The 18,319-nt window shown below is 37.6% G+C and overlaps 1 protein-coding gene across 1 annotated transcript; it reads right to left on the bottom strand.

Annotated features, from left to right (window-relative positions):
* Nucleotides 1-1,681: 1,681 nt before the first annotated feature.
* Nucleotides 1,682-12,133, bottom strand: eIF2Bbeta (eukaryotic translation initiation factor 2B subunit beta). Its single transcript, XM_071677059.1, has 8 exons — nt 11,862-12,133; nt 10,134-10,220; nt 8,962-9,058; nt 8,551-8,735; nt 6,738-6,894; nt 5,649-5,843; nt 5,115-5,293; nt 1,682-2,273 (listed from the first exon to the last, which is right to left on the bottom strand). Exons 1-8 carry the CDS (start codon nt 11,999-12,001, stop codon nt 2,201-2,203), a joined length of 1,113 nt encoding a protein of 370 aa, XP_071533160.1. The 5' UTR covers nt 12,002-12,133; the 3' UTR covers nt 1,682-2,200.
* Between the last annotated feature and the right edge of the window lie 6,186 nt (nt 12,134-18,319).

The following is an 18,319-nucleotide window of genomic DNA, read 5'->3' as shown; positions in this document are numbered from 1 at the left end:
TCCTCTACCACTCCTGAAGCCCTTAGTTCCTCCCTAATCACATGCTTTGTGCATGCCACAATCCTCTCAATCACCTCTCCCATACAACTTACCAGTTACATTAACAAACATAAACCTCTGTAATATGAACATTCACTTTTGTAACCCTTTTCTTTATACAATGGCACTATACAGGCATTCTGCCCTCCACTTAGGCACCAAGGAATAGGAGGTGAAAGGATAGACTGAAAGATGCTCTGACTATACATGCAAGAAAGTGTGAGAGGTCCAAGGGATAGAATAAATTAATGCAATGTAATTTAAAGGGGATGACATGATATCAACAGGCTGAACCAGGGTATACAAAGTGGTCAAGAGAAAGCACAGAAGGGTTTGAGGGAACTGATATAGATAGAGGGTTCTGGTTTTGGTGCAGTATATATGACAGCTAGAGAGCAGATGTTAGCAACTGAAGGCATTTCTTTGTTCCTGGCACTACCCCACAGACTTTGGAAATGGCAAATGTATGAAAAAATAATAATAATGCAATCATATCTGAGCCATAACATGTTATTATTGAAGATATGAACTTGAAACAAATGATATCTGATTCTTTGTCTGTTCATGGTGCTACCTTTGTAACATTAAAAATGGCAAGCAAGCATGGTAAAACAATTAAGTTCTAGTGTCCTACGAATTCCACAAAATTTAATAATCAGCCCATCCTGAAATCCTCCAACTCCCCTTCCTTCTGCCATGACATGCCTCGCATTTACAGAGCACATCTGTAGACCCAATCACTCGACAACCTTGTGTGAGTATTTGCAAGCTCCACACAACACTTTTTTGATCCATTCAACTAACTACAACCACCCTCCTGTAGAGTACTAGTGGCAATAATCATCAACAAAGGAGTGGGTGCTGTCAAAGATAAGACTACCATCAGTCAAAATGACAGTGGCTAGGCAACTTGACTCTTTTTGCACCTCTAATGACTCTAGTACTTGCCACCTTAGGGATTGGGCAGTGTCAAAGATAAGACTGTTATTCATCAAAATGACAAAGTGGCTTAGCAACTTGTCACTTTTTGCATCTCTAAGTACTTGCTTCTCTTTATCCTGTTATCATGATGCCCTATAACTTTAATAATAATGTTGAAAAACAATACAATGCAGTCACGAGCAAGATCCACACAACATGTAGGCTCTTGCAAGAAAACTTTGGATGGATATTGGACCAAACCAAAAAATAATGGTATGAAATCACAAAAGGACAAGCAACAAACTGCACAGAATGGTTCACCACACATCTGGTTTTGGCTTTAAAATACTTGAATTAAATTCAAAACTCCAAAGAAATTACCTTTTACTTTCCATATATCTCAAGAGCTTCACTGCATTATGTTGATAAGTTATAGCATATTTCTATGTAGTGCATTCCTGTATGATTGGGGTTAGGTGTATTCAGTTATGGTGTTAAAATTTACCAATGAGTTCATTATTTAATCCAGTCCAACTGGACTAGGACATATGACACTGACCCAAAGGCAGACCTCAGAAAAAGAACCATTAACAGAACAAGAACTTCTGCTGTAGTACAAACCATCGAGAGTACATAAAAGATTCATCCCAATTAATCTGCTGTCTAAAGTAAGTAAATCAAACTTCCTGAAGCTTTTCACCTAGAATCTTAAAACAAAGACTGTATTAGTAAATTTTATTAGTCTTAAGAATACAAAAAAACAGAATGCTACAAAAACAGCAACATTAGTTGCAATCACAACACAGCAGACAGAAAGACTTGACTTAGGCACTTCCATAGTGATAACTTTTAAATGTAATTCAATAAACTGGAGCAAAAAATAGAGCAGAATTCATTTCAAACAGTGCTTTTATGATTAACACTGGCTCAACTTATTACCAAAAGGAAAGTTCATGCAATGTTAATGCATGAAAAACAGTAAATCCTAGAGTGAATTTGTGCTGAAAATATCAATGTCTGCCATTTCCTCTTCTTGGAACATACTAGATGAGACTACAATTGTGCACTCTCGCCCTAGTCTGGCAACCTAAGTGATGAAATTTTAAAAACAATACTAAGGTGCAAATAATGAGAGAAAGATCAGCAATTCTACTTCAATCTTTACTTCTACTAAGGAAAACCCTAATATTCTGCAACAAAATAAGACTAATCTATCAACTCTCAACAGTTTCCCTTAATATTAAATATCATAAGATGTTGGATGGTAGAGTGCACTCAGCTGTCGATAGACATACGATGGTGCAATGCCACGGCTGAAAATAAAATGCAGATAAGTACAGCAGTGGCTATATTTATATACCATATAAGCAAAAGCATTAGCTCAAACTTCAATCTTTTTCATGAAATAACTATTTTCCTTTTTCAAGGCTCCAGTAACAGAAGTCCCAATCAAACCAGGCCATAAAAAAAAAAGGAAAAGTGGTCCAAAGAAAGTGTAAAGGCAAGAAGAAACGAATTTAATGAATAATAGAAAGAGGGCGAGGCTAACAAATCTAGACACAAAGGGTATAAGGTAAACCCAGATATCACATTAATGCTCTTTAGTGAGGATGGTAACTCCCCAGGCAGTTACAGTCTACAACTTAAACTGGCACTTTTTTCAAATTACACGTGCTTTCATGTTTTATTAATGGCAATTTGCAATAATTAAGAAAATTCCAACCTTCTCACCTCATCAATGTTAAAGCTGCTTTCTACAACCTAAGCAGGCATTTCTTCAATCAATAAATGCCGTCCCTGTTTTAGCAATCTACATTCACCATAAAGAAATTATTATGCATTAACACAAAAAAGCTGTTTTTAATTCCACACAAGTCTTTGAAAAATCCTCTTCACTTCACCTCTCACTCAGTTCACATCTTCATTTGAAAAATCTGCAAATCAATTTTTTATGTGGGAGCTCTCTCTAGCCAGAAATATCACAAACAACTTCTCTTGGTCTAGTTAACTAACCTTCTGTTATGAATACTGACAATACTAAAGTTAGACGTTCCAGCTGAACTCTCTCCCTCCAGTTCCACTTTAAAAGATCTGAGCAATTCACTTTATGAGTTACCTCTCAATGATGCTATATCATAATCTTTGCATTGTCTAAAATGAACTTGAAAAAATAGGCTCAGAGAACCTAATGGTTATTCTGCACTTTTTAGCATGGAAAAGAAATCTAATCACTTAAAACTTTTCATCTAAAAGATTAAGCTATTTACATGAAATTATATATCATGTTTTTTTTCTAAAAATAGCTAATAACTTTAAAACCATTTATATAAAATGATATGGAGTGGTGATCGAAACAGTTGTGGGATGAACATGGAATCAGACTGTGGTGTGTTTGATGATACGTGGACCTAGGTTTGAATAGAATGGTGAGAAATACTTGGACAAAGAGAGGGAACTGCAAGTGGCATTTGTGGACCAGGAGAAAGCATAACACAGGGTTAATAAAGAGGCGAAGTGGAAAGTGGTATGAATATGCCATGTGGAAAGAAAGCTTCTAAATGCAATATTTTTTTTATCATGAAAGCAAGTTGTGAGTAAGAAGAAAGAAGGGCAAGTGGTTCCAAGTGAAAATGAATCCGCAGATGAAGCACCATCGCTGTTTAGTCTGCTTATGAATGAGGTCCTGATGGAAGTAAATGCAAGGGTGTGGAATAATTTGGCAGTTTTGTAATATGAGGGGAAGGGGTCAGTTACTGTTTGAAAATGACAGGGCCTTGGCAATGGATTCTAGACAGAAACTGCTGAAGCTATAGTCAAGTTTGGGAGAGTGTATGAGAGGAGGAAGTCAAGTTAAATGTGATTAAAGGTAACATAATTAGGTTTAGCAGGGAAGATAGACAGGTTGGTTCAAGCATGACTCTGAATGGGGTAAATCTGGAGGAAGGGTTTTGATATATGGGATTGGACATGACTGAAAATAGAATTATGGGAGTTGAGTGTAGTCAGAGGATGTGAAAGGAGACAAAGGTCCTAGGTCTTGTTAAGAGTATGTGGAAAAAGAGGTCACTATCTGAGAGGTCATAAATGGGTATGTTGAGTAATGCAGCATTGTATGGATGAAGAGCTTGGGCCTGAATGCAAAAGAACAGAGAAGGATGGAGATGGACATACTGGAAATGAAATGCTTGAGGACAGTAATATGTGTGAGCAGGTCTGAATGTGTAAGGAATTATAAAGTATAAAAATGCGTGCTAGTAAGTAGGGTATGACTGAGAGAGCTGATCAGGGTGAGCTGAAATGATACGAATACATGGACAAGATGAGCAAACTGAGACTAACAGAGTACACATGTCAGACAGGAGTAGAGGGAACATGAGGGAGAAGCAAACTAAGAGGATAAAGTGGAAAATACCTTGAATTATCAGAGCCTGAATATTCATGAAGTATGCCTGGGACTGAGTAAATAGGAGTGATGTGATATAGAGGAGGTGGCATGCTGCTGATGGGCTGAACCAGGGAATATGAGGTGTCAAGGGAAACCAAAGAAAAGCATGTGAAACTTAGTTGTGGATGGGGCCTCTGGTTTTAGTGCATTATGCATGACAGCTGGAGGAGATTGGATTTGAGACTGTTCTACATCTGTTCTTTGCACTACCTTTCTAATGAGCCAAACGTTAAGCATGAAAAATAATTCTTTTTGTCAAGTTCTTCACTTGTCATTCAAGATGGCATGTTTTTGTTCATGCCACGTTGGCTACTATTAAAAAAAGTGAATGAGTATAGATTCAGTGACAAGGAATAGGGATATGGCAAAATAAAACGTTTGGCATTTGGATGAAATCTTACCCACACCCTCCGACTGTCTGACAGGTAACAGCAAACGGGATATAAACAGAAATATAATTCCCTTACTTATAATCATGCCAGGACCAATTCTTAGGAAACAGACACCTGCAGCCCAAGGCTGCATGACTTTCAGCAAAGGGGTAATAGAGACTCCTTTGGAATAAGTTCTTTGATGAAAGACACCGAAGGTGTCTTTCACTCACAATGTAAACTTGCAAGAGAAGCCTTAGTACATCTATGCTGAGGAATAATTACGCTAATGATCTAGATTGCATCTAATGTTACACAACATATTTAAGAATACTTACTTGTTTGTAATGAAGCTGGTGACATTTTCTGGAGGAACATAGTCGAATTTTGCAACCACAACATTGATGGTAGACGGTAAGTTTGAGTCTGGGGGAACAATTACATTCCCACTGTTATAGTGGTTCACTTCCTCACAGCCCATCAGACTGAATTTATATGTTGGAGAGCAGACGTACAACTAACATGAAAAGAAACAACACAAACTGTTACACTCAAGAATCGTTAATGAGAAAACAATTCACAACCAAAACAACATACACTCTAATAAACACAAAAAATAAATAATCAAATTTTTCTCCATATCTGATTAAAGGTTTATCTATCTCTCTATCTATCTAATACCCATTTGGAGGAAGGAGTGTGTCTTATATAGTTGGAATGGATATGGCACTGTTTGAATAGGTAGTATTGAGCACATACCCTGGAGTAGTCTTTGTTCCCATTGCTAGTCCATTCCTTGATGATGATCTGTCAAGCCTAAGGTAATAATCTACATCATACTAGCATAAGGAAAAAATTATTACATTACTCACTGGAACTGAATAAAACTTTGCTGCTGAGGCCAGGGGAGCTGCACCCACGAAGGTTTTAATACCTCCATTGCTTAGGACTGTTTGAGTGCCAATGATGACCTTGTTAACACGAGACATCATGGGAAATATGGCACAGTCCTGTATAAGTGTTGTCTGAATACCAGCAGAACATAGGCATTTTGCCATTGCATGACCCTGAAAAATTATTCCAAATGAATTGAGGAAAAGCCCTCAGAATGCAAGGAATGCTTCAAAGTGAAATAACCATGTAAGTGTGACTTGAGAAGAAGTGAAAAGGGTTCAAATGAGAACTCAACCATAATGTGATCATATGAAACAGAGGCATATTAATCTTAGAGATGGCAAATGAAAGCCAGTAAAAGGTTACTGAAACAGAAGTTTAATGTAAGTACAATTGTATGCATGGGAATTATACTACTGGCAGATTTCTTGATATGGCATAAGAGAGGATTTATGCATGGGAATTATACTACTGGCAGATTTCTTGATATGGCATAAGAGAGGAACTGAAAATTTATCCAAAGTTGCTGTAGTTATATGTTTTCCCCTAAGTGATCACTTCAACACACTCAGGTAATAAAAACCTGCTGAAAATGAATAATGCATCTGTTGACTAGTTCTACCTTTCTGTCTATACCTTTCAGTCAGTACTACAAAAATCTTGACTGGAGCACTGAAAAGCTACAAGAACCATCCCCTACACTCCATGCCAGGATTAATGGTTCTACTTTTTGTCTTGTTAACACTATACTTACTAGTCTTTTCTTACTTCATTCATTTATATAATTATATCTTTTCCTTACAATCATCATTCACCTATGCTTATTATTGTTTTCTTGAATATATCTGCACCTCCATGCAAATGACACTATAGGTCTGCAAGGGTTACTTTATGGTATTTGGTCTCTATGAAGAAGTATTAACTAACTTCTTTCATATTAATGTGGCCTAAAAAGAAAAATTCTGGAGAGATTCCCTACTTATGGGGTAAAATGAGAGTACCATTCTCTTCGTATTTAGTATTTTTGCACATAAAATAACCTCAACTGTAAGTTTATATAAACTTACATCATACTTTGGAGCACACTCTGCAACAATAACATGAAACTTTCGCCGTCTTGCAGCTTTAGTAAGGAACGCCAGAACCATTGGACACATTCCACATGTCATAATCACTTCATCACTGTGGATCTTACTCTCACCTTGCAGTGCTATCAACTCTTGACTGAAAATGAAAACTAAGTGTGACTTTCATCTTACCATGTTCTTATTTTGAACAAAACAGGTTTAACAGATCACCTTAAAAAGCTACACTGACTTTCTGAAGTAATTCATCTCTTACTAGTCTTCCTAGATAACAGGCATATCAACTACTCCCTTACAAAAACTGCTGACGGAGAGAGAAAATTTGGAGTGAACACGCTAATCCTTGAATAATGTACATCTTTTACATCTGCATCAAATATTTAATTCCCATGACAGAATCTAATAATTATGCAATACATTTTAGTATGAAAAAGAGATCTTTTACTGTCTTTTATCTCTTTTAGATGAGATTAAAGTATATGCCTACTTCTAGTGTCTCATCCTTATAAATATTTCAAAGTGGATAGTGATTAATGAAGTCAAGGATCCACAATACAAACAACAAATCTTGGTCACAAAAAGTTGACCGCAGACTATCAAAATTATTGAAAGCAAACTTGTAACAAGAACGTGAAAACTTGGGCTAAGACATTAATGAAACCGTAAAACAATAAAAATGCCCCAGAACACAATAAACACTTAAATGACCTGTAACCTAATGTTAGCAAAACCTGTAAATACTAAAATTTTCTGCAACCCAATGTCAGCAAAAACTGTAAACATATAAATGACCTGTAACCTCATGTCTGTATGATGTTTATGCAGCCTAACACCACCTTTTCAAAGTAACCCTACAGTCCATAGAAATTACCCCAAAGAAGCACCAGCTGACAACACAGAGACTAGCTCATTACTTTGTGCTCATTTACCAGTTAATCCTGGAAGAAACTGATATGGATCCAAACTTGAAATGAAGTTTAAAGGAAGGGAAGAGTGTTGCTTCTTTAGGATTCATTGCAATAACCAAAATATGAAATGTGTGGTGTCCATAATATTTGTGCTTTACCATTCTGTGGTGAGAAATGAAGTTTTTCCATAAATTTACATAAACTAAACCCTTCAAATACAGGAGGCCATTATGCACAAAATATAAAAAAATAAAGAACTATCATAACATTCTGAATTGAGCACTAATCATACAATTTCCAAAGCAGCAGAGCAATACAGTGATTAAGAAAGTCAGCACTAGCCTTGCCTAATGGCAAAATGACTGTCATGAGAACTTGTAGGTAGCTGGGAGCTTCCTCTTGCTCCCTCTACTTCTAGCTCACATCCCTTTCATAAGTCTTTCTTCATAGTTCCTCTAGATACGTCTAAACCATCTCAGCACACCCTGATCAGCCCTCTCAATGAAACTATGCTTAATACCAAAATTCTCTTTTATCAGGTCATTTTCTGCACAATCAGGTCACCGTATTCCATTTTAGTGTCCCTAGATTCATCCTCCCTCTTCCTATTTTTTGTTTTCAGAGTCTAAAACTCGCACCCTTATAAAACTGGTGGGGCTATTATAATCTCATACAAAACTGAAGTAGAATTAGGATAATTTGAAAGTACATAGAGAAAGAGTGCATGTGTGAAAGGGCTGTGCTGAAGGAAAAATCCAAAGAAATGTACTATCACTTTTGCTGGAAAAGGTTTTCCATGAGCTGCCCTTCCAAGAATGAAAGTTTAAACATACAGAGAAATAAAAAACACATTACTATTCATAACATTAAATATGATCATACTGTACCTTTGTTCTACCTCAAATTTGTGCTCAGAAATGGCCTCAAGTATTCTGTCTCTGAGCTCTGGGATAACATCTTTGCACTCGGGAAGGTCTCCACTAGCTGGATCAACAAACATCATCTGTGAATTGCTCTGGTAAGTTCCTCCATCACTAGCCCCTTGACAAGTGTTGTATTCGTCGATCACTATCTATGGGATGGAACAAGTTCAGCAAACCAATAAATATCTGATGAATAAATATATATATTCTATTACCAGTTAAATTCTTCAAGTATCACATTACTTATTACTATAAACATTATCACAAGTACATGGATGTCCAGGAACAAATGGATCTATAGACACTAGATGTTTATGCCCATGCCATCAGGCACTATAAGCTTTACTATTTAAAGAATGTCATTTTTTCACTTACCTTGATGACACGCTGCACCATATTGCAAGGTGTGGTTTCCCAAGGCATTTTGGCTCTCACAGCAGCCCCTACATTACGTAGCGAGTCTAGTAGCTCACTAGAACAACCATATTGACATTTATACATGATACTCTTGACCATGCAAATATAAATTCTAAAGTAATTCTAACTCTCAAAACAAAAACTAAAGATATACATACATAACAGCATCTCATTCACCAAAAGTTCACTCACATTTTATAAACTAAGTAACAAATTCATTCAATGGGAGGTTGAAATTAAATATAATGCAATTATGAATTTCTAATGGTACTGTACACTCTCACCAAAAACTTCTTGAACCTCTGGCCACAATGGATGTGAAAATGAGTTGATTGTGGTTAGTTACCTTGGAATGATTGGTATGCCTGATTGTGATGAATCATTTTAAAGCCATGACACTGGTATATGGTGCATTTCATTATATCAATCACTTATGCTTGAATAAATGGTTGAAATATAGCCCTGAAACCTGAATGTATATTACCTGGGTATATCATCAGTATTGACGTGTGAAATTCACAGTATACTGCAAACAAATGGTGTTATACATAAATGAGCAATGATGGAGAGGCAAGTGCCAAACGTGGATATAGTAAAGAGGTAGACTGTGGGTTCAGTGAAGCAAACACTGTATATGATACGTTTCGAGCCTGTGTAATAATGATCCACTGGCACCTCACCCATAGCATGGGTATAATGAGTTACCACCTACTCAACACAGAAAGAGGTGTTTCTAAATTCTTCATCTGTATATCTCAGAATGCATGGTGCTCACAGAGTGCGAGAAGTTTTTGGTGAGTATACATACAAAAACCATCAGATTGTTAGCCAATTATTCATATGAATAAACTATCATCTGATTAAAAACTTAAGAGTTGTCAGCAATAGCAGCTTCATAAGGTAATCACATCAAAAGTTATTTCATGTTAAGTAAACCTGCCACATACAATGCACAATGTTGATTTCCTTATTTTGGTTCTGTCATTCCAATATCCAATATAGCAACATGAAAATAAAATTTGCATTTGAACTTTACTACACCTTTTCATTTCATGTTAAAAGTCAAGATGAAACTATATTCAAACTCTATTCTATGAACAAAGCTGGATCTAGCAGCTGTCAACACTTACCTACCAGTCTTCCAACATAAACTAGCCACAACCTTTTCAAGGAAAACTAGACTTTCTTCTGCCTTGGCTTGTTCAGATTCGAATTTTCTAGAAAAAAAAATACACATGAGCTAAGATTACAAAAAATAAAAGTTCTAATACTTACATAATTTTATCTACACAGAATGTATTTGCATATTAGCCTGTTGGCCCCTTTTTCAAAGGTGTTGCGGGATGCTTAGAACTTAGCTGGCTACAGTAAAATAAACCTTGAAAAAAAAATTTGAATTAATATCTCCAAACAAACTACATGAAATAAAATTACTACATTCCTGTAAGACATAAGGTCCAGAAGAGGGCAACAAAAGATTATACTGAAAGTGATAGAGCTGAGCAACAGAGAAAGGGTAGTGGCCTTAAATCTGCCCAATATGGAAGACAGAAGAGTGAGGGGATGACTTGACAATCAGCTTGATGATGTAGAGTAAACAGTTCTTTGAAATATGCAGGAACAGAACTAGAGGATTAAACATACAAATGAAGAAATCTTGGAGTATGGACACAAATGGGTACATTATAGTATGAGTGGTGGATGGCTGGAATAAACTCGATTCAGAATATAATATCTTTGGAGAGTGTACAAAAGTTAAAATGTTTTATGACAGATGAAAATGTGTGAGATGAGGCCACAAAATTATAAAACTCCCACCCCATACAGTAAAATTGGTAATTACACGCACACACATCTCTATGGTGTAGTGGCATAGGCACCTGGGATTAGACCCACATAGGTTTGAATCTTTATTCATTCATCTATCCTCAAAATGCAATCTACAGTCACTACACAGTCTATCAATCTCTGATGCTATTAATCACCCCCATACAAAAGAGATGGAATAAAAATTTCTCCATACAATCTTCTTACACATTCTACACTAAGTTTTCTCTCATCTGCATGATTCTATTATATTGTCAGCTTTCCCACCACCATCCTTACTATACTATACTCTTAAATATCCAAATTCATTCTCAGCTTCCAATTTTTCACCATGGAGAATGATATACTGTGATCTTCCATCCCAGCCAAAACTTACATTATACATTTATTTGAAATCACCTTAGGCATCCCCTTCCTATATACATCATCAAAGTAGCTTATAAATCATTCCAGCTCTTCCTCCATCTCAGCTAGCAGCACAGCATCATTTACACACAACAATAGGGACAACTTTCATTCTGGTAACAAGAAAAACTTCGATGAACTGTAACTAACCCAACGATTTCCCTAATCTTCACAGCCCTCCCTACTGTAATCTTATTCATTTTCACCACATAGCAAAACTCTAAATCAAAATCCCCCTTCATGTCATATCTATTACTTCATAAATCGATCCTTAATGTGCTTTTCTTCTAGTTCCACGTGACTTCACAGGTGACCCGTGAAATAAGTTTTAGACAAGTATTTGACCTGACCAGGACTTCCTAATCAAGATTGTGTTCGCCACCTCATCATTCATCTCCTGATCTAAACAACTGTCATTAACATATACACACACAAAAAGACATCCTTAAACCATCCACCTCATCTCATTATTCTCTCGAGACATATAACTAGGCGACCCTCAACACTTTTTCATGCACGTTGTACAACTCTTGTCATGATTAACCAGCTGGTCTCAGTATTTTAACACTGTCTATATTACTGTTACCTTCAAGGTATTTTATCCTCGCTAATCTCACATTACTCACTCAAATCGAAGCATGTCAATAAAGGCATCTTCAGAGACGGGAGTCATGGTGGTGTTTGTTATTATCCGACTCGCTGACACAGTAGACGTAACCCACTGAACAACCAAACATTTCACTAGAACATGAACTATCAACACCATCCATTTTCAGTCTCCACCTCTAATTGGTTCATAGTTTTACATCATAATGCAATCAGATTACAAATACTGTGTACAAGCTGGAAACAAGGTAAAACATCAGTTTGATGAAACTATAAACAGCAGAAAAAAAAACTTTACCTCCGTAGTTTTCATTTTCGTCCACATCAATCAATTAATGTCCACACCAGTCAATTGCAAAAGTGATCATTACCTACGCCTACTATATATATATATATATATATATATATATATATGTGAGAAGGAGATGGAATGAGTATTTTGAAGGTTTGTTGAATGTGTCTGATGACAGAGTGGCAGATATAGGGTGTTTTGGTCGAGGTGGTGTGCAAAGTGAGAGGGTTAGGGAAAATGATTTGGTAAACAGAGAAGAGGTAGTAAAAGCTTTGCGGAAGATGAAAGCCGGCAAGGCAGCAGGTTTGGATGGTATTGCAGTGGAATTTATTAAGAAAGGGGGTGACTGTATTGTTGACTGGTTGGTAAGGTTATTTAATGTATGTATGACTCATGGTGAGGTGCCTGAGGATTGGCGGAATGCGTGCATAGTGCCATTGTACAAAGGCAAAGGGGATAAGAGTGAGTGCTCAAATTACAGAGGTATAAGTTTGTTGAGTATTCCTGGTAAATTATATGGGAGGGTATTGATTGAGAGGGTGAAGGCATGTACAGAGCATCAGATTGGGGAAGAGCAGTGCGGTTTTAGAAGTGGTAGAGGATGTGTGGATCAGGTGTTTGCTTTGAAGAATGTATGTGAGAAATACTTAGAAAAGCAAATGGATTTGTATGTAGCATTTATGGATCTGGAGAAGGCATATGATAGAGTTGATAGAGATGCTCTGTGGAAGGTATTAAGAATATATGGTGTGGGAGGCAAGTTGTTAGAAGCAGTGAAAAGTTTTTATCGAGGATGTAAGGCATGTGTACGTGTAGGAAGAGAGGAAAGTGATTGGTTCTCAGTGAATGTAGGTTTGCGGCAGGGGTGTGTGATGTCTCCATGGTTGTTTAATTTGTTTATGGATGGGGTTGTAAGGGAGGTAAATGCAAGAGTCCTGGAAAGAGGGGCAAGTATGAAGTCTGTTGGGGATGAGAGAGCTTGGGAAGTGAGTCAGTTGTTGTTCGCTGATGATACAGCGCTGGTGGCTGATTCATGTGAGAAACTGCAGAAGCTGGTGACTGAGTTTGGTAAAGTGTGTGGAAGAAGAAAGTTGAGAGTAAATGTGAATAAGAGCAAGGTTATTAGGTACAGTAGGGGTGAGGGTCAAGTCAATTGGGAGGTGAGTTTGAATGGAGAAAAACTGGAGGAAGTGAAGTGTTTTAGATATCTGGGAGTGGATCTGTCAGCGGATGGAACCATGGAAGCGGAAGTGGATCATAGGGTGGGGGAGGGGGCGAAAATTTTGGGAGCCTTGAAAAATGTGTGGAAGTCGAGAACACTATCTCGGAAAGCAAAAATGGGTATGTTTGAGGGAATAGTGGTTCCAACAATGTTGTATGGTTGCGAGGCGTGGGCTATGGATAGAGATGTGCGCAGGAGGATGGATGTGCTGGAAATGAGATGTTTGAGGACAATGTGTGGTGTGAGGTGGTTTGATCGAGTAAGTAACGTAAGGGTAAGAGAGATGTGTGGAAATAAAAAGAGCGTGGTTGAGAGAGCAGAAGAGGGTGTTTTGAAATGGTTTGGGCACATGGAGAGAATGAGTGAGGAGAGATTGACCAAGAGGATATATGTGTCGGAGGTGGTGGGAACGAGGAGAAGAGGGAGACCAAATTGGAGGTGGAAAGATGGAGTGAAAAAGATTTTGTGTGATCGGGGCCTGAACATGCAGGAGGGTGAAAGGAGGGCAAGAAATAGAGTGAATTGGAGTCATGTGGTATACAGGGGTTGACGTGCTGTCAGTGGATTGAAGCAAGGCATGTGAAGCGTCTGGGGTAAACCATGGAAAGCTGTGTAGGTATGTATATTTGCGTGTGTGGACGTGTGTATGTACATGTGTATGGGGGGGGGGGTTGGGCCATTTCTTTCGTCTGTTTCCTTGCGCTACCTCGCAAACGCGGGAGACAGCGACAAATAAAAAAAAAAAAAAAAAAAAAAAAAAAAATATATATATATATATATATATATATATATATATATATATATATATATACTTTTTTAAGAATTGTCGCTGTCTTCTGCATCAGCGAGGTTGCGTCAGAAACAGAGGAACTATTCTCATTTGGCTCCTTCTTTTATTTATTCTCTTTCAGAGTAATGATACAGAAGGGGAAGATTTCCAGCATCCCGCTCCCATTCCAGATTGATCACCTACGACAAGCAGGATATGCGTAGGTAGTGTGTGAAATTACTATGTGTGTCGCATGGAGCGAGTTTCACACCTGTGTTACTCCGTCTCTTAAGCTTGGGCAGATGTTTCATGTCTTTATTCCTATGTATGCCAACACATATTCCCCCCAACATTATTCTGTAGATCAAAGGGGGATATGGGATATGATGAAATTGCATAATATTCTTTTGAGAATATTGATATAGAAGTTTTCGATTTTTAATTATTAAGCTACGATTATTCGCTTCTCCGGGAACGATTGGGGTGGATTTCACCCTGGGAATTTTGATCCATAAGTCGGGCAATTCATATTTATGAAAGAATCTTACACCGTCAATGGTTCAAATGAAAAATCTGTAGGCCTATTTTCCCTAAATCAGGAAATACGTAGCTTGACCAAAGGAGGCAGCTTGACATTTTCTCCATTGAAAAGGGATGGGGTAAATGCCCCTTTCCCCTGGCCGCATTTGCCTCTCGCGTCACAAATTTCGACTCTGCAAACTGAATGGCTTGCAAAGAAGGGAAAACCTTTATAACTTATGCAATAAAGTGTAAAGAAAAAATGCATCATTTCAATTTAATTGGTTTGAATGCAACGATATACACACAGGAAATAAAGTCTTAGCAAACACAGATGATATATGCGATAACTTGCTATCCCACTTCATGCTACACCAGCGATGAAATCATGTACAAATTTAGATAATCTTTCCAACAGACAGCCAAGAAAATATGGGTATTTATACAGGGAATTTATAAGTCTGACTGGACAAGACCAATAATAATTAGTGAAGACAAGGAGCTGACAGAGACCCAGAGGAGGCCTACAGACAGAAGAGACAATATTTTGGTACTTGTAACTCATGCATGTTTATTATCTTACAGCTGCTCCACAAAGTATATATACTTAGGATACATAAATACACCACTGAGTGAACCACATAAATCATAGATATCGATATACCAAGAAAGTTCGTGGTTTACTTCCAGATAGGTTTACAAAGATATATCAACTTTTTCATATATCAACATATATCAACTTTTATCCCTGGGGATAGGGGAGAAAGAATACTTCCCACGTATTCCCTGCGTGTCGTAGAAGGCGACTAAAAGGGAAGGGAGCGGGGGGCTGGAAATCCTCCCCTCTCGTTTTTTTTTTTAATTTTCCAAAAGAAGGAACAGAGAAGGGGGCCAGGTGAGGATATTCCCTCAAAGGCCCAGTCCTCTGTTCTTAACGCTACCTCGCTATCGCGGGAAATGGCGAATAGTATAAAAAAAAAAAATCAACTTTTTCATGTGAATTGACGTGAGAAATATCGTATTTTTCCAAGCATTGTATCATTCAATTGAATTTGACATATGAAAATTATAACACGAAATATTTTAGCTCTGTATTCCTTTTCCAGCAGACGATGGTTGTTAAGGTTACATTTAAAACCATTAGTTTTGTTAATATAAAGAGATCCAAAGGTTTGGCGAGTTTGTCTTCGATCTCGACGATGCTTTTAGGAATTCGAAAGCTCACTGTTATATCCTTATGTGCTGTCATAGTATGAGACGCAAATGAAAAGGACTATGAAGAAAGTGCAGAGCTGGTAACACAACACAGGAAGACAGACCAGTTTAACTTTTAGTTAATGTCTTCAGGTCCTGGAAACCGGTCCCCTTTGTTAGTGTCTTCAGGTCCTGGAAACCGGTTCCCTTTGTTAGTGTCTTCAGGTCCTGGAAACCGGTTCCCTTTGTTAGTGTCTTCAGGTCCTGGAAACCGATTCTCTTTGTTAGTGTCTTCAGGTAGTTCCTGGAAACCGGTTCCCCTCGTTAGTGTCTTCATGTCCTGGAAACCGGTTCTCTTCGTTAGTGTCTTCAGGTAGGTCCTGGAAACCGGTTCTCTTTGTTAGTGTCTTTAGGTCCTGGAAATCGGTTCTCTTTGTTAGTGTCTTCAGGTAGGTCCTGGAAACCGGTTCCCTTTGTTAGTGTCTTCAGGTCCTGGAAACCTGTTCCCTCTTTCCCCCAGGCTTGGAACTCGCGACTATCAGACACTTCAATCGTCGTGGCTATTTTACCAACAAATTTGACAATCATAATGCTATGCTACCTTTTTTGCCAATAGTTTTATTTTCCCTTGCTTTACTGTCATTGCATTTCTCCAAACAAGTGTGAAAGATGAAAGAATGTTTAAATAGTACAGACTGGCAACCATGGGAGATTGGATGAAGTTTTTGTAGATGGCTGATTTTTTAAGGTGTTCTGTTTTCATGTAAATTCATTGTGCATTTTCCTTTATATACACATAATTACTCTTCTGACAAATCTAAACTCCCTTTTCAATATTCTTAGGTGTGCTTAACTTGGCAAGTACTTACTGCTGGAATTTGGCAGAGATGTATTGTATCCAAGCTTCTGATGTGAAGTCAGAGGACTTGAATTAAAGAAAGATGTGCCAAAGAAAAGTAAGCATCTATGTTTAAGAGTAAATGTTTGATTATGGTGTACCAACTAGACATGTTACTAGTATGAAATGTGGCTCTTCAAGTAAGATCTTGAAAGAAAAAAAGGCCATTCTTTTTAATGTGTTGAAATACATGTTTGATCACGGACCTAGTGGCATAACTTGTCAATACCTTGTAGTAACAAGCTGCTAGCAGGTGTTCCTGCCACCAAGGGTTGGATTTGTGTCACACACTTGGCTGCTGCTTGCCATAGCTTGTGTGGAGTTAAGCCTCACATGGATTCACCATTATGATACCACCCCCTTTCCTTGAAAGGAAAAATTGAATTATCTTTTCATCTTCATATAAACTTTCCACCTTTCAGAGTCATGTCTGGAAACACATGAAAAAAGGTAAATTTCTTTCTTCCTTTTCTCACAGTCTTTTCATCTGAGGTGGCCATTATTGGGGCATGCCATGTAATAAAAATAAGACAAAATTGTATATGGTCAGGTAACAGAAGACTTCAGATGGTATATGGACTCTAGACAATACATTTGTGTTATGAAAAAACTACCAAAATTTTTACTAAATGAAAACAGCTTAATATTTTAGCAGTGTACAGTATTCAAAAATATGCAGTAGTACCTCTTATGGTTTTTATGCATTATTCATAGGGGTGGAGTGTATTACTTGCCGGATGGAAGATGGATAATGTCGGTGATTCAAGGGGAGAGTTAGTGTCATCTTGTTCATCATCAGAATTGCTGTGCATTTTTACTTCTGAGGATAGTGAAGAGGAACTGGTGATATTGATGGCTTTTGGGATCTGTTTAACATTTCTGTCATTTGGGAGGATCTCTAAAGACTTAAAGAGAATACAGATACTATTGACCCATGACATCTGTTGTGGTAAATTCATATGATTTCATTACCTAACCTAGCAGTAGAAAGATCAGTTTTAAGGTATTAGGTGACCCATCAAGCTCATGAAGACAATGTAATTTTGAAAGTTGTAGGTGGACTGTAGTAACTCATATTAACTGGTATATTTCAATCCCTTATGTTAGAAAAGCTTCTGAAACCCATTAAGTTTGCCTGTGATACAAATTTGCCAAATGACACATTACTATTTGTGGCTACTATTTTGGGAGATAGTGACCTGTTGTTTTTTAAGTTACCAAATACCAAGGAAGATTTTGAGTACTAGTTAGAAAGTTCACCCTACCTCATTCGGTGCTATGAGTTTTATTGTACTGTCCTATTGCAGGGTGCTATGAACATCAGTCTACAAATGTAGTTTCCCCTCACAGGTTAAATTTCATGCACACCTTAGGTTCTGTTAGCTGTCCATAGATAGCAACTCAGGGACAAGCACTAGAGCTGTTTAAAGGTGCCAATAATCCACTAGTGATCACAATGGGCAATTATGTACCTTCTTCAGGGGCCTTCTGCATTTGTGGTGCCCAAGCTACTAATATTTAGGATTGTAGAAAACCATGAAAACCTCTGTGGGGCTTGGTGAACTCTGGTTTCCGTGCATTATA

The sequence above is a fragment of the Panulirus ornatus genome, chromosome 24 (genome assembly GCF_036320965.1).
Source record: "Panulirus ornatus isolate Po-2019 chromosome 24, ASM3632096v1, whole genome shotgun sequence".
In the NCBI taxonomy this organism is placed as follows: domain Eukaryota; kingdom Metazoa; phylum Arthropoda; class Malacostraca; order Decapoda; family Palinuridae; genus Panulirus; species Panulirus ornatus.
Note: the sequence above shows the minus strand (reverse complement) of the source record. Positions and strands in the feature narration are given on the sequence as shown.

Coding starts and splice junctions, on each gene's coding strand:
- eIF2Bbeta (XM_071677059.1), bottom strand. CDS start 12,001: ATGGTGTTGATAGTTCATGTTCTAGTGAAATGTTTGGTTGTTCAGTGG. Junction 9,059..10,133: donor TTATGTTGGAAGACTGGTAG/GTAAGTGTTGAC, acceptor TGGTTGTTCTAG/TGAGCTACTAGACTCGCTAC. Junction 5,844..6,737: donor AGTGTGCTCCAAAGTATGAT/GTAAGTTTATAT, acceptor ATAATTTTTCAG/GGTCATGCAATGGCAAAATG.